Source organism: Pagrus major, chromosome 22, assembly GCF_040436345.1.
Source record: "Pagrus major chromosome 22, Pma_NU_1.0".
In the NCBI taxonomy this organism is placed as follows: Eukaryota; Metazoa; Chordata; class Actinopteri; order Spariformes; family Sparidae; genus Pagrus; species Pagrus major.
This window is the reverse complement of record NC_133236.1, coordinates 18,119,292-18,133,355: the sequence shown is the minus strand read 5'-3', so window position 1 is coordinate 18,133,355 and position 14,064 is coordinate 18,119,292. Positions and strand designations below refer to the sequence as shown.

The 14,064-nt window shown below is 40.3% G+C and overlaps 1 protein-coding gene across 5 annotated transcripts in view; it reads right to left on the bottom strand.

Moving 5' to 3' along the window:
• otofa (otoferlin a) overlaps positions 1 to 14,064 on the bottom strand; it is an 80,463-nt gene that overhangs the window by 3,434 nt on the left and 62,965 nt on the right. For 2 of the 5 annotated variants that reach the window (XM_073493471.1, XM_073493472.1), the window contains exons 26-45: positions 13,813 to 13,974; positions 12,534 to 12,653; positions 12,294 to 12,455; positions 11,947 to 12,109; positions 10,473 to 10,639; positions 10,240 to 10,269; positions 10,013 to 10,150; positions 9,836 to 9,911; positions 7,985 to 8,130; positions 7,770 to 7,904; positions 6,965 to 7,102; positions 6,737 to 6,864; positions 6,374 to 6,544; positions 6,063 to 6,223; positions 5,432 to 5,574; positions 5,261 to 5,349; positions 4,888 to 4,986; positions 1,078 to 1,319; positions 799 to 977; positions 121 to 221 (exon numbers count right to left, since the gene is read on the bottom strand). In XM_073493471.1, the coding sequence (XP_073349572.1) occupies positions 121 to 221; positions 799 to 977; positions 1,078 to 1,319; positions 4,888 to 4,986; positions 5,261 to 5,349; positions 5,432 to 5,574; positions 6,063 to 6,223; positions 6,374 to 6,544; positions 6,737 to 6,864; positions 6,965 to 7,102; positions 7,770 to 7,904; positions 7,985 to 8,130; positions 9,836 to 9,911; positions 10,013 to 10,150; positions 10,240 to 10,269; positions 10,473 to 10,639; positions 11,947 to 12,109; positions 12,294 to 12,455; positions 12,534 to 12,653; positions 13,813 to 13,974 (2,750 nt within the window). Of the gene's footprint in view, positions 1 to 120; positions 222 to 798; positions 978 to 1,077; positions 1,320 to 4,887; positions 4,987 to 5,076; positions 5,109 to 5,260; positions 5,350 to 5,431; positions 5,575 to 6,062; positions 6,224 to 6,373; positions 6,545 to 6,736; positions 6,865 to 6,964; positions 7,103 to 7,769; positions 7,905 to 7,984; positions 8,131 to 9,835; positions 9,912 to 10,012; positions 10,151 to 10,239; positions 10,270 to 10,472; positions 10,640 to 11,946; positions 12,110 to 12,293; positions 12,456 to 12,533; positions 12,654 to 13,812; positions 13,975 to 14,064 lie in introns of those variants that run through there. The other 3 variants (XM_073493474.1, XM_073493475.1, XM_073493476.1) reach the window with 3 other exon arrangements.

Genomic DNA, 14,064 nt, shown 5'->3' with positions numbered 1-14,064 from the left:
ATTTAAAGGACAGTCATGTCTGCGCCTTTTATTTGCTCCACACAACTATCCTCAAATTTATGTGTGTGCATTTGTGAGAGTTTGACTCGACATATATTGTGAATAAATGTAATATCTTACTTGGGTTTCTCCAGTGGATCCGGCTCGTTTCGTCCAAGTCCTACAGGACTCTTCTCCGCTTCTTCTGCTGTCACCAGATGAAGCTCAGCTTCTACTTTACCCTGCAATGACAACATATGTTTGATAACATATCAAAGTTAATAATAATCAGTCAGCTAGACGCCTTGAGTATAGGCATCTTTATACTAATACTTGACCTTTCTTCCTAACACAGGTGATGTGAAGATTCTTAGAACAGTGGTACTATCTATCGAACCAGCCTGCATTTCCACCAGATTTGATGTGGAACCATTGTAATCATGGATGCGTCATCAACAGAGATGTTGAACATTACACAACGACCTGTAGAAAGCAAAATTAGAATTGCTGTTTAAAATCCACTTTGGACCGCTCAGCTTTATGTTGGGACTTTGGAGGTTCTCAATCCCAGGTTGGGTAATACTGAATTAACAAGTTTTGAATTTGCTTTGTAATGAGCTTTCAGTAAGTGTTCTTGCCTGCTTTAATAGTTTGTTCTTTAATTACATTCTTCTTCATACTGTTGAATTCAATTCTGATTTTTTTCGCTTCATGTGGCTTTCCAACTGCTGTTTGAATATGATTTATGAAATAATTACAAGATCATGTTGTGGTGTGAATCTGCAGTGCTGGTATGTTCAGTATTTCATTTTCATTTACCGTGAGCTCCATCTCATCGTTCTCATCTCGGGCCACAAACGGCCACCAGCCTTTGACCCGCTTCTGTTTGAAGATAGAAATGGTGGGCAGCTCCTGCTCATTTCGGATCATGTCAAGGGAACATTGCTTGGCCGTCTTGGCGCCACGAGGGAACCGGTTTAGGTCCAACTCAATCGCACCTGAGAGTGGTGACAGTCAGACAATAAGAATGGTGATAATTTGTGGCGAATCAGTGGGAAATTTCTGCTGAGAGCAAGCAACAAAAACATCAGTCCTCACCCAGGAAATCATCAGCGGAGAAGTGATCGGCGTCCCAGACCTGCATCGTGAGGCGAGGAGGGATCTTATATTCAGTCTCATCCCAGGAGAACATGGACTCTTTCTTCGAGATGACAATCTTCTCCTCAGCCATGAGGTAATCGAAGGGGTAGACAAAGCGCCAGTTAAAGTTGCCCTCACCAGTCAGAGAGTGATAGTGCACATCTGTGTCCTGCTTGTCCTCCTGTTGTCCTTTCAGCCATCTATGGGGAAGGGTCATAGAGATCTTTAGATCATGGTTTAGTGAGATAAGTGGATAGACTTTGTTATTTTGTCAGTCATGCACTACTAAGGTCTAACTCAGGAAATTACAATCATCTGTTAGTTACTGGGTATTAATTTGGTTGATTCAGACAAGAGCATAGGACACGTTAACAAGAGAGATGATGCTAATAGGTCAAAATCAAAACATATAATGTGGCTCCCCAAAACCAAATCAGATTCATATACATGTGTGCGAGATGGTGAAAAAATCTGATTTGATGTTGGAGCTTCACACTATTTTCAAAAGCCATGCATACAATAAGCTTGCAATAATGCCATTAGTGAAAATTATCTGAAATTTTCCTTAAATAAAAGCTAATTTTTAGTGTCTGGATGCACTAAGCAGACGATTAAAGCCTATGAGGTTAGGCTGTGCCGGCTGGAGCTCTTTCGCTAACAGTTGAGTGAGTCTGACTTCATCAGTGAGGAGCAGCAGGAGGTACTGTCAGCCTAAAACATCTTAGTGAGTACAAGAAAATGTGAGGAAATGTGCTGTGATTTACTAACTGAGATGCACTGGAATAAATTAAGCTGGGACTGAGTAGGATAAAGTCACTAAACATGCCTGATCTCATGTAACCCAACAACTGAAACATATTCACTGTATCACAACACTGGATCCATCTGAAACAACCCCGTCCTCCTGTCTAACAGTCAATACAGATGGTTGGGTCAGCACTGGATAAGACACTTGCGACTTCTAAAATACTTTATCAACCTCCAAGTACTGAACATATTCAGATGACGGCCATTTCCTTTGACGTCACGCTCAGGGTGAGAAGCTCTAATGCTGGAATAATAATAATAATAATAATAATAATAATAATAATAATAATAGGTGCTGTGTTCCATGTTGCAACTCATCTAAATGTAGGGAATCTGACAAATTGTTATCAATTTCCCACTTACTGGATGATCATCAACTTAAAAAATGATGGATTGTGAAAATCTGAAGGTGATCAGGCCATATTTTAAGGTAAAACAATATATTTGATAACATGTCAGCTAATGTTGGCATTCAATTACTTCCTAGCTAACATTTCTGTTTGATAATCCAATGCGTAAATGTGTTGAAGATGTGCGAAGTGGCTTAATGCTAACGTTAGCTGTTGGCTAACGGAAAGTAACGGGTTGTCAAATATGTTGTTGTTTTACCTTGAAATATGGGTCAGTGTCCCTCTGGATTTTTGCAATCCATAATTTTTACAGTTGCGTGTCAATATCAAAGTGGTGAAACGATAACTTTTTGTCCGATTTTCTATGTTTATATGACTTGCAACCTGGAAAAAGAAGTACGACAGTTGAGCTTCCCCACCCTGCGTGTGATGTCAGAGGAAAATGGCTGCCGTGTGAATATGGTCTATTGAGGGTTGTTTTAGGATGGCACCCTGTTTGTTATAGTACAGTCCTGAGGTCCGCGGGTGACACCAGGTCAGCTGAGGGAAAAGTAAGTTTGGTTAAGAGATGCAGGAGTGAGGAGGCTCCGCAAAACATTAATAACTTTGAGAAGGAATAACATAGTAAGAGTTACAGACCTTTTTCATTGTAGACATTTTACATGTAATGCATGTGTATGTATAATAGCAGGTTCACCACAGGTACAGTTGAAAACATTAATAGTGGCTGCATTACAGTTATGTACCAGTAACAAGAAACTGGTATTATTTATCATGCTGGGTCATTTAATGGAATGAGACATTGGTCGAGTTATTAGTTACCTTTTTGCTTTTTCTACTATATGTGTTGTCACATTACACCTCAACCCTCCATCTTCCATTCATGTTCACTGTAGTCCATATGACAAATGAGTGCAGGCATGCCCCCTCTGTTGTGGTACAACCTCCTGGCTAATATTACACAACCATCTCTCTAAAACACAGTTTACAGTTGGTGATCGTAATAGTTCAATATTAATTTTTTATCCATATTGGAACTACTTCACATTATTTTGGGGTTGAGTAAGAGGGAACTGCATTGGACAGAAGGCAAATTTAATTCACCTTATATCAAAATGTTAAAATGTCTGCCATGAAGAAGGTCCAGTATTTGGACCGGGCTGCAACGTAACAATGTTATTAAAACATTGGAGCTCTGTAGTGCCATGCATATTCTTTGCTTATATACATGCAAAAGGCTCCAAATATCTTAAAATTATAAATATTTTGAAATCTCTTATAAAGTCAAGTAATTTCCAGTACAATTGGCAATATAGGATCAAACCACAAACCTTGGAAAAAATGATAAAAAAAAGAAAAATAAATACATAAATAAAATCCCTTGTTCAAAAGCCCTGTCACATCAGTGATGAGAGTAAAAGTTGGTGCTTGGCGTTGGAAATAATAGTTTGACATAAGAGAAAAGAAAATGATAGGTTGACATAAAAAAGGAAAATTGTATTTTGACAAAAAAGTAAGTGGTTGTTTGATGGTTTTACAAAAACAGGAAAATGGTAGTTTAACCAGAAAGAAAATAGCAGTTTGACATAATAATAAATGGAAATAACAGTTTGACAGAATAAAAAAAGAAAGTAGTTTGACAAAAAAGAAAGGAAAAGAAAATGGTAGTTAACAAAAACAAGAATATGGTACTTAGACCTTAAGAAAATAGTAGTTTGACATAAATGAAAATTATAGTTAGTACAAAAAACGATATAGTATTATGACAATAACGATATAGTATTATGAAAATAAAAAAATTGGCTTAACAAAAGAAAGGAAAAGAGTAGTTTGACAAAATAAAATAAAATTCTGTTTTAACAAAAAAGGAAAATAGTTGTTAGACAAAAAATAAGAAAAGCAAACAAATAGTGGTTTTCAAAAAGGACGTCTTGTCCATGATAGCTGAGAGGTTTCAGCAGTTTTCAAGTACATGAACAAACATTTAATCTCAGCATAACTCTAAATTTTAGCTGTGTGAATGCCAATGGATGGTTTATAGTATATATACCATAATTATGATTATAATTGTAGTCAACAAGTTGTTAATGTGGTTTGATCCTGAATCAAGTCAATTTTTACTTGGCAAAAGTTTTCAGCGTGCTATTTGGAGAATTAAGGACAAGCGAGGTTACGTGCTGGATGGAGAGTTGAGACAGGAAGTGGGAAAAGGGGAGAAAGGAGTGACATCAGGCCTTCAGGAGGGGGAGGAAGGGAGGTACGAGCCATGCGATGGAATCGTGTGTTTACCCCCTGACATAGATGTCAGACATCTTCTCTCCTGTCATGAAAGCATCGTCCTCTAGAATTACGTCATCAGTGTTCCAAATAACAACACGAAGCTCAAAGCTAGACACCAGCAGAGCATTGACCAGAGGAGAGAGAGAGGACGACAGACAGATAGACAGGAGACACACCACAAACACAAAGACAGACGCCACACAAATACGCACACAGAAAAAATGGAAACAAAACAAAAAAAATAATGGTTAACTGCAAAAAAAAAAAAAAAATCCACACACAGCTCACACCCACGGGACGAGGCTCGGTCACCGCGTCCCTCTGTACCTACCCCCTGACAAATATGTCACTGGACTTTTCCCCAGTGAAGTAATCATCGTCCTCCAGTATTACTTCGTCTGTATTCCAAATAATCACCCTGAGCTCATATCTGGTAAGGGGAGGAGGAAGGAACACATACACACACGGTTGGACTTATATTCGACAGTAAATAGAGAGCTAACTATTCAAACAGACTCACCATTATTTAACCTGGGGATAAAACTACATATTCTGTTGAAAGAAACTCAAAGAAATTTAGAAACTTTGAGTGAAACTAACAAGTATTTTTCCAAGTGAAACTGCATTGGATTTATAGTTTTGCACAATCAAAAAACATCATAATCATTGTGACATTTGTCTCGTTTACTCCAGCCTACGCGTACCTCTTTGGTTTCCGTGGTGATATGTCAATCGCAGGTCCAGGAGCAGGCATGTCCATAGGAAACATGTCCACCCACATCTCAATACGGCCCTTTGAACGCACAGAGAAAAACAGTTTAACTCTAATATCAATCTGTTTCATTACCTCCAGACAAAACATGGATCCTTCCTACCTGTTCGATGCCGGGTTTGTCGGGGTTCAGCAGCGGTCTGGTCTCCACGTGTTCAGGGACAAGCTTGCAGCCCACCCTGGGGATCTCCTCCCAGTGGTTCAGCACTGTCAGAGCCAAATGCTCCTCGGTCTGCTTCTTCAATCCTGAGATATCGACATGAGAAGATAAAGAGGGGAAGAGAGAGCAAAACACCCAAAATTCTTGAATCAGAACAAACTAATTCGGTTTTAATAATTCCCAAGATTACTGGCAACATCTGCTGAACTGTAACATTGTTTACAGGATCAACTATATGATGAATGGACACCAGAAGTGCCGGTTTCCTCAGTAGAAGACTTAATGTGCGGTTATACTCTTTTCTTGAATGAGAGAAGAAGAATGATAGAGGAATAAAATCAAAGAAGAAAAAAGCTCTTTGCGACAAAAAAACAACAAAACTTTACCACAACCAACAAAGATTATGCTGAATGTACTCATAAAACTGACAAACACCATCAGTACCTTGAAATCAGAGACTAACCATCACTTTTATATTTTATTACATCGGCATTATAATTAATTTGAAGGGTTAAATAGTGATGTTTAATCCTATGCAGGACTTTATATGATCTCACAGTTTTAGCTGCCATACCATTTTCATCCTCGATATCTGTAGGTCCCGTGAAGATTCGATTCGCCACCTTGACTTTGCCTCCCGGCCCATAATGAGGTCCATCGATCTTGCCCTCCTTACAGAGCTTTGTGAGGATCTGACCAGGCTTCATAGGGTCCCGCCAAACATTGTATCCATGGCTGACATTAATAGATAACAATGACATCTTAGGGGTTTTGACTGTAACATTTCTGTTATAACTATTATTTATAAAACTGGTGGTGACATTGGTGATGCTACAACTTAGCAATTACCTAAAACATGTAGGATAAAAACACATGGATGCTCACACAGAATAGTTGGATGAAATGCCACAGGTGGCTCTGTATTTGCTGTAGAAACGGTTCTCCAAGTCGATCTTTGTCTCTCCGATCAGGTCATCAGTGCCGACCAGGTCCCAGTCGTACACGGACACCGTCAGCATGGACTCCATGGGGAACGTGGCCTCGATGTCGAATGATCTAAGCACAGACGAGTGGGGGATAAACAGAAAAAGTTGAAAACGAGAATTAGGAGTTAAAACAACAGAGTCAATATTTTTTGATGACTGTTGGGTAGGTTTGATTACTCTGACGTAAGCTGATTTTTTCCAGACTATTCTCTGATTACCAACAAACTGGAACTAAATAGAGAGTTGCTTTCTCTCAACGTACTTGCCAAACACAGGATTGAGCTGTTTGGAGATGTAGTTCTCTTTGTCCTTGACCTCTGACTTGCCCAGCTTTATGACAACGTATGGATCAGCCTTCCCGTTGATGTCAGCGGGATGAAGGTCTGTAGCCTGAGGAGGAGGAAAACAGAGCAAAGAATATTTATAGAAATAAATAATATTTGATTCTGTTTCATTTTTAACTTCAGTATAGATTTAAACAGACACTCACCCGGACCACATAGACACGGACAAGGACGTTGATTGGATCGTTGTGTGGAATGCTCTGGAACATTCCCATATTGGGATCAAATCCTGCCTCTCTCGTGATCTCCTCAGACAGAGGTAGCTTGTACATACATAAAGATCCCTAGGTAACACAAAAAGACAACAGGTTAAAAGATAAGTGTGTTTTTGCTCTATGGCTTCTTTTAACTTTTAACTCTTTCCATCCGCTAGTGCAGGTTGGGACCAAATGTAAACCCACTGTGATGTCCCCCATCGGTTTGTGGACTACCTTTTTGAAGCCTTGATATTATTGCAGTAGCCATCTTGGTTTTTTGGAGCCAGAAATGACCATATTTGTGAGAGGCTGGAGCTGGGGAGAATATCCTGATTGGATCTCGCTGAGAACCCAAAGACAAGCTGTGGTACCAATTTGTCAATAAAAACTTAGCTACACTTTTAAGCGTGGCCTGCTTCATCATCTATTTTACCCTCAGTGAGAACTTAATTTACAAGATGAGCATTGTGCTGCATTGAAGAAGACTTGAAACAAGTGATTGAGACCATAAAATGATTAGAAAACGGTTTACTGAGGTAATAAATCAAGTGAGAAGTAGGGTAATTTTCTCATAGGCTTACATACAATCTGACTTATTTTTGAATCCAGTAGGGTTGCCCCCTGCTGGCTATTAGACAGAATGCAGATTTAAGGCACTTTTGCTTTGACTTCACTTTTCAGACCTGGAAGCTCAGTCAATATCTTTTAGTCAATGTTTAGGACATACTTGTTTTTACTCAGTTACTTTTCTCACCTTAAATCTGCCAACAATCCTGTCGTCATCCAGAGCATGTTCGTCGTCATCCCCGGCCTTTCCTCTGTACAAGTTAAAAGTGTGGAGCCAGTCTTCAAAGTTGCCATACTCACTCTCCAGCTCCTTGTTGTACACCTGCATATGAACAGACACATTGTGTTTGTATCTGCACGTGTGCTGGTTCTTTATTGTCCCAGTGTGACTGATATACTCACCAGCAGCTCGTCCACTTTCGCTTTAACCGGTCGTTTCTCAGAGCCGTCAGCAGCCAGACCCTTCTTCTTGTCCTTGGAGCTCTTCTTCTCTTTGCTCTTTTGATTCGTCTTGGAGCCTTTCAGAAGAAGGTCATCGGGTTTGATATCTGATTGGACGGGTGAGTGGAGGCGGAGGTGGACAAAGTAGGGATGGAGTCATGAGGAGGGGTGGCAGGGTGGCACACAGCACTACACGTGTCATTCAACATGAAAGCTGACAAGTATGTTTTGTCAGGGGAGTACGGTTCCCTGAAATCATGTACAGGCACTCCAAGAACCAAAAACACCAGCAAATGCTAAATAATCTGAATAGTAACTTAACACAACCTGATAAAATATTGTTTTTGATGACTTCCAGTGATTTAAAGCAACATGTAGGAATTGGTATTTTGTGCAATCTGGCACCCTCACAGTTTATTACTGATGCAACACCACTGCTGTCAGTAGAAATCCCAGGTTTCTGTAACAATATTATCAGATGTAATGTCAGATGATCCAGCTAGCTAAAGGCAGCTACAGTTTGCAGTAGTTAGCTGTTAAAAAGCCCATTTATCATAGTTTTATGATAAATTTGACAAAAGTGTTTATTGTTATGCTAGATGTAGCACCTTTAAAGAAGTTTTATGTGTCACTGATTGCATTGTAACAGTAGATAATTCATATTTGCAGATGTTAGTGCAGATGTCGGTTAATTCAGTGAGTCTGTATAAGCCAACTTTCATGTGTACAGCAGAGCAGGGAGGTCATGCTGATGGAGGAAATGGTCATGAATGTGATAATGGTTGACTCATGCTCAAAGCCTGGATGAATCCATGGGAGGAAGGAGATGATGATGCTTTGTTCTCACATAAATGCTACAGCTACAGTCCAAAATCACTCCCTCATTCACCCCTGCCTTTATAATTACGACTCAGTAGACTGCTCTATAGTTAGCAGTTAACATTTATGGATCATATTCAGTCATCACCTAATCATTAGCAGGTTTTTAGTTTTTAGTGTGCTCACACTAGAAAAGTGCTAAAATAAAGTATCCTCATAGCAGACAGCATGCATGGAAACAAACAAACAAAATAAACTTTGAGTGTGCCTCTGATGGATGCTTTCGTGCAATGCAGTGCACAAAGGGAAACGGCGGAACATCTCACTATTAGAAAAATAAATTGCTGAAATAAATTGCTGATGGTGATTAAAACAGATCCAAAAATGTTTGTGCTGCTACACACATGATGTTGCACAGCTTGCTTTTAACTTGCATTGTCTATGTTTTTAAGAATATTAACCATGAAACAGCGGTCTGAATAAAGGTTTTTAAACTTTTTTTTTTGCCAGAATGCCTTGAATCTTAAAACTTTAACTTCAGAAAAACCTTTTGTTGTCTATTTGTGAAGAACAGGCCATAGCTTTCCACCATATGTCATCTTTCCTTCATATTGTAAGATTTCCTGTAATATGGTAAAATATGTTGATATTTCTATATACTGCTATGTACTTTGAGAATTAGTAATAGAATTCTCAAGCACTATATTGACCATAAATACCACACAGATAAAATGGAGGAGGGTAAATATAGAGCACTATAGAGTAAACGGGGAGTGATTTCAGAGTCATTTCCATCTGTCACCTCAGACAGAGAAACTGACATAAGAGAACTGAGAATATTTTTTTAAACAATCCTGTAAAATTAAGTAAAAATAATCAGGAATGTGTCTATACTTAGAGAATCACAACTTAAAATTTGACATATCCCTTTAAAAGAGAATCAAAGCAGCAGACATTTGGCACACTGGCAGGCAGCCCGGCCAAATTCAGTACCTGCTGCCTCTGCAGCTATCTCCAGGTCCTCTCTCTCCTCCGCCTCAGCCTGAGCTGCCTCCTGGGCTCTGAGGGTCTGGAAAACCAGCAAGAAACTGTTAGTGGATGTCAAGTGTGGGGGCAATCCTGTGAGACTAAATAAAAAGTGTAGATGCAAATAGAACAGAATAGACAAACCTCCTTCAGTGTTTCTATGGAAGCAAAATATTTGGACCACCAGTCCAGCACTCTCTCATCCGGCTCATCATCTTCGTCCACTCCTCCCTTCTTCTTCTTCTTCTTCTTCTTTTTCTCTTTGTCGCTCTCCTCCTCAGTCTGTTGAAAGACACTTAAGTGACTTTCAGGAGCTCGTCTTTTAATTCATAACGACGCACCAGTTAACTTCTGTGGGAACCATTACTTACCATATCAACTTTTACAACAGCGTCAGACGTCTATGATAGGGGGGCATCACATAAAACAACACAAGGGTTAATACACACAACGGATGATGCAGGTAGGACCGTCACATGTACAGAGGCAGGTTAAAAGGATTGGACATAAAGCAGTGCTACTATTCCTACTACTATTTACATATATAAACACACACACTTTACATTAGAAATGAGCTCCACAGTGAAGTCAAAGAGAAGCTTACAGCATCTAACTTGACGACTGTGTCCATCTTTCGGACCGAAGGATCTGAGTCCATGTTGACGATGATGTCACCTGCGGGGCGAGAGAAGGTGCGGGAGGAAAGGCTAGGTGAGGAGCGAGGCTGGGAGCCGCCATTGGCAAGGACCATGTAGCCATTCATTAGCTTAGCTGTAGCCAGGCCGAGGGGGCGAAGAGAGCAGGTGGCAGGAGAGGACAGGACAACCAAGGACACGCAAGAGAGGAAAAAAGACGACAGATGGAGAGAAGAAACAGGAACGAAAAGAGGTCAGGGCAGAAAGCGAGCAGAGAAATCAGCAAAGTTAATAAAGAATGAATATTCATTCTTTAGCGACAACAGAGCTGGAACAGAAGTATATAAATGTGATTCTTGGTTTGTTTTAACCTTCTGTGATGTATAGTGTCCTTTTAGTACTTAAACATTAGCATAGAAAAGGTTAAAACAAAGTCTAAAGATTATTTGCAAACATTGTTTCACCCATGTTTGGTGAGGACTTTTTCAAGAAATAAAGGAAACCCAGAACTGACAAAGAAGTGAAGAAAAGAATCTACATGTTTCAAATAAATGTGCTATTTGTTGCTGTTCTATTTGAAACATTTAAAGATTAGAAGTCACAGTGTGAAGTGGCAATCAATTGTAAGCTTTTCCAGTATACTACGCAGGATTTGCTCGTTGCTGTCGAACAATGAACAATTTTAAAGTTGGCCACAGCTGTTGCCGGTGCAGAGGAATAATAGTTAATGGTGGTTATATGCTGAAAACACAAATAAACACGCCCACACCTCCGCACAACCCTGCAATAAGGTGCCACGATGCACGCAACGCAGCCTTATCCCTTCCGACTCTCTGCTCTGTGTGTGTGAAACTCAGCCCCACCCCAGGTCGAACACACACACAGACCTACAGTTCATGACACAGAGGAGAGAGACGAGAAAGCGATGTAACCCGATCGTTACGATTTCATAAAGTGGGTCCATCATAAGTGATGATTGAGAGTGACTACTTTTAATTCTTTACATTGTTTTTTGGAAAATCCTGCATAGTATACCTTTAAAGGCAATTGGTAAACACTGTCACTGTAGGGATATTACACTTTCCTCTAATGGCCATGTACTCCACAACTTGTTAAATACAGTAAGATAAAATAAAATGGCACTACTAGGACTTTGAAATCAACCTTACAAGTTATTACAGTCAATAGGCTGCTCATTAACTACTGAACATGTATTTGTTCTCCTCCTGTCTTGATGATTTTTTTGAATTTTATTTCCAACCAATGGACTGGCAAAACTGCTGACGTGTTTTGGCTTGACGTCTCTATAAAAGCGTACAGGACGTATCATGCAGCTTATCATTTTACAGCTGGCAACAGAAACACAAAGCTACTACTCCAAACACACAAAGGAGCTCCTTGCTAACAATAATATATCACAAAAATATAAATATAGTCCTTCACCTGCTGTGGCCCAGTTGTTGGAGCTCTTGTCCGGGGTGCTGTAGATGAAACGTCTCAGGCTGGTGACGGCGTGGGACCCCACCAGGATGTAGCGGCCAAACGCCCGGCAGTCCACCACCCGGATGTTGAGCGGAGGATGTAGAAGCTCGTTCTCTGGAAGGTCCTGAGGACAAAATACAGACATGGAGCTGGTAAATGGAGACTTTTATACGGTTGTGCCTACGTATACTTCTCGGTATAGGTTATAAAGGGAGACAAGTGTGTTTTGTTTATTGCAAGAAGCTGGATGTAACATCTAAGATTCACCTTTTTAAAGGTCTAAATATCACACAGCGAGCTGCACTTACCACCTCAAACCATTTAACCAGGATGCTGAAGTTGGGGTTTTTCTTGTAGTTCTGGATGAGGACCGACTGCACACCTCTACCGGCACACTCTATGTCCACACGGGGCCGATCCACCTGAGCCAGGTTAATCCTCTTCAGATCCCGTAAGCCCCAGAACAAAACCTGAACCAGAGAAAAAACAGCAGTAGGGGAAGGGGATCTCTAGAGCTAAAAAAACAAAGCTGTCGGTTAAACTCTCACCTCTATGCGGTAGCGACTCAGAACGGGTCGGATGCCCAGCGGCACAGGTAGAATGGGTCCACGTTCTGAGTCTGTCGGACCCTCAAGGGGAGGGAGGTCGGCCCTCCCTCCTTGACCGATCTGATTAAGGAGGAGAGAGAGGAGGCTAGCATGAATATCATATTGCAACACTTCTGTGGTTTCTCAGTTGTGATACAGTCTGAGCACCATACCAGATTTCTTTCCTACAGTTGTAATATTTCTATCAATTCTTTCTTTGCTTAGTGTGACAACTTTGAAGGAGAACAGAGAAGGCAGAGATTAATGCTATGTTGGTAGAGATAAAACAGTTACTGCAGTACAAACACTGACAACAAAGTGGGATGAAAAGAGAGAATGAAAGAAAACGAGCACCTTAATTTGAGGGACAGCAAAGTTATGGACAGCGATCAGAGCTCGCCTAATCGCCTCCTCATCGAAAGGAATCTGTAGGCAGCAGGAGGAGGCACAGAAGGAGAAAGAGACAGACCAAATGGATATTTCACAGGAGAAAGGAGAAAAGGTGAACATGTAAGTGGATGGAAAAGACACGGTGGAGAGGAAATATGGGCCACAATGGAGGAAAGAGCCAGAAGAAATGTATCATGATTATAAAGTTGTGATGAGGCAGATGTGGGGATGGACATGTGATTGTGCAAACAGGCAAAGAGCAAGAGATGAGTTTTACAGTGAGAAATGTTTTTATATATGGAGGACTGAAACTGCCAAAATCAAAAATAAATAAATATATAACCCAATAATTGAATTATTGGATATATTGGATCCAATATATATTATTGGATATATATATATATATATATATATATATATATATATATATATATATACATATATATATATGCGGTAGTGTATATATCAAATTTAGATTTAGATTTGAGAAGTAAAAATCCTCTGGATGATCTTTAATTATTACTTACTTCCATATATTGAGCATGGTTGGCAGAGTGACACTTTGCACAGGAAGTGCCACACCATTGAGTTTTTAGTTTTGGCCTGCTAAGGGAAAAAGTTTGGGTACACTAAATTTAATGGCATATTAATGTCCATGCTCCACATCATTAAAGGTACCACAGGAGGCCTTTAATGAATCTTCCTTTTTTTGTCCCCTTGTTCTCTTTAGTATAACAACCTTTGCTGTAACTGTACAGCAGCGACATACAATCTCTCAAGGAGAGAGTTGCATGTGCATGGCTGCATGCATATGAAAAAGTTAATTTGTGTGTGTTCTTGCATATGTTACCTGCAGCAGCTCAAAGGCAGCCAGCAGTTCCCCGGCGGTGCAGTTCCCTCTGTAAACCTGGTAGTACTCCAGCTGTGGTGGGAACCTCGGGGGGCCGTAGTGCTCGTCACACATCTTGATTGTGGGCTTCGCGAACGTCCGACCTATGAACTCTGCCTTGCCCTGAACACCACATTGTGACAGCAGGCAGTGGAGACAGTCAGGGGGACAAGGGATGGGAGTTAGACACGAGTGTGGGAGGTGCAGTTCCCA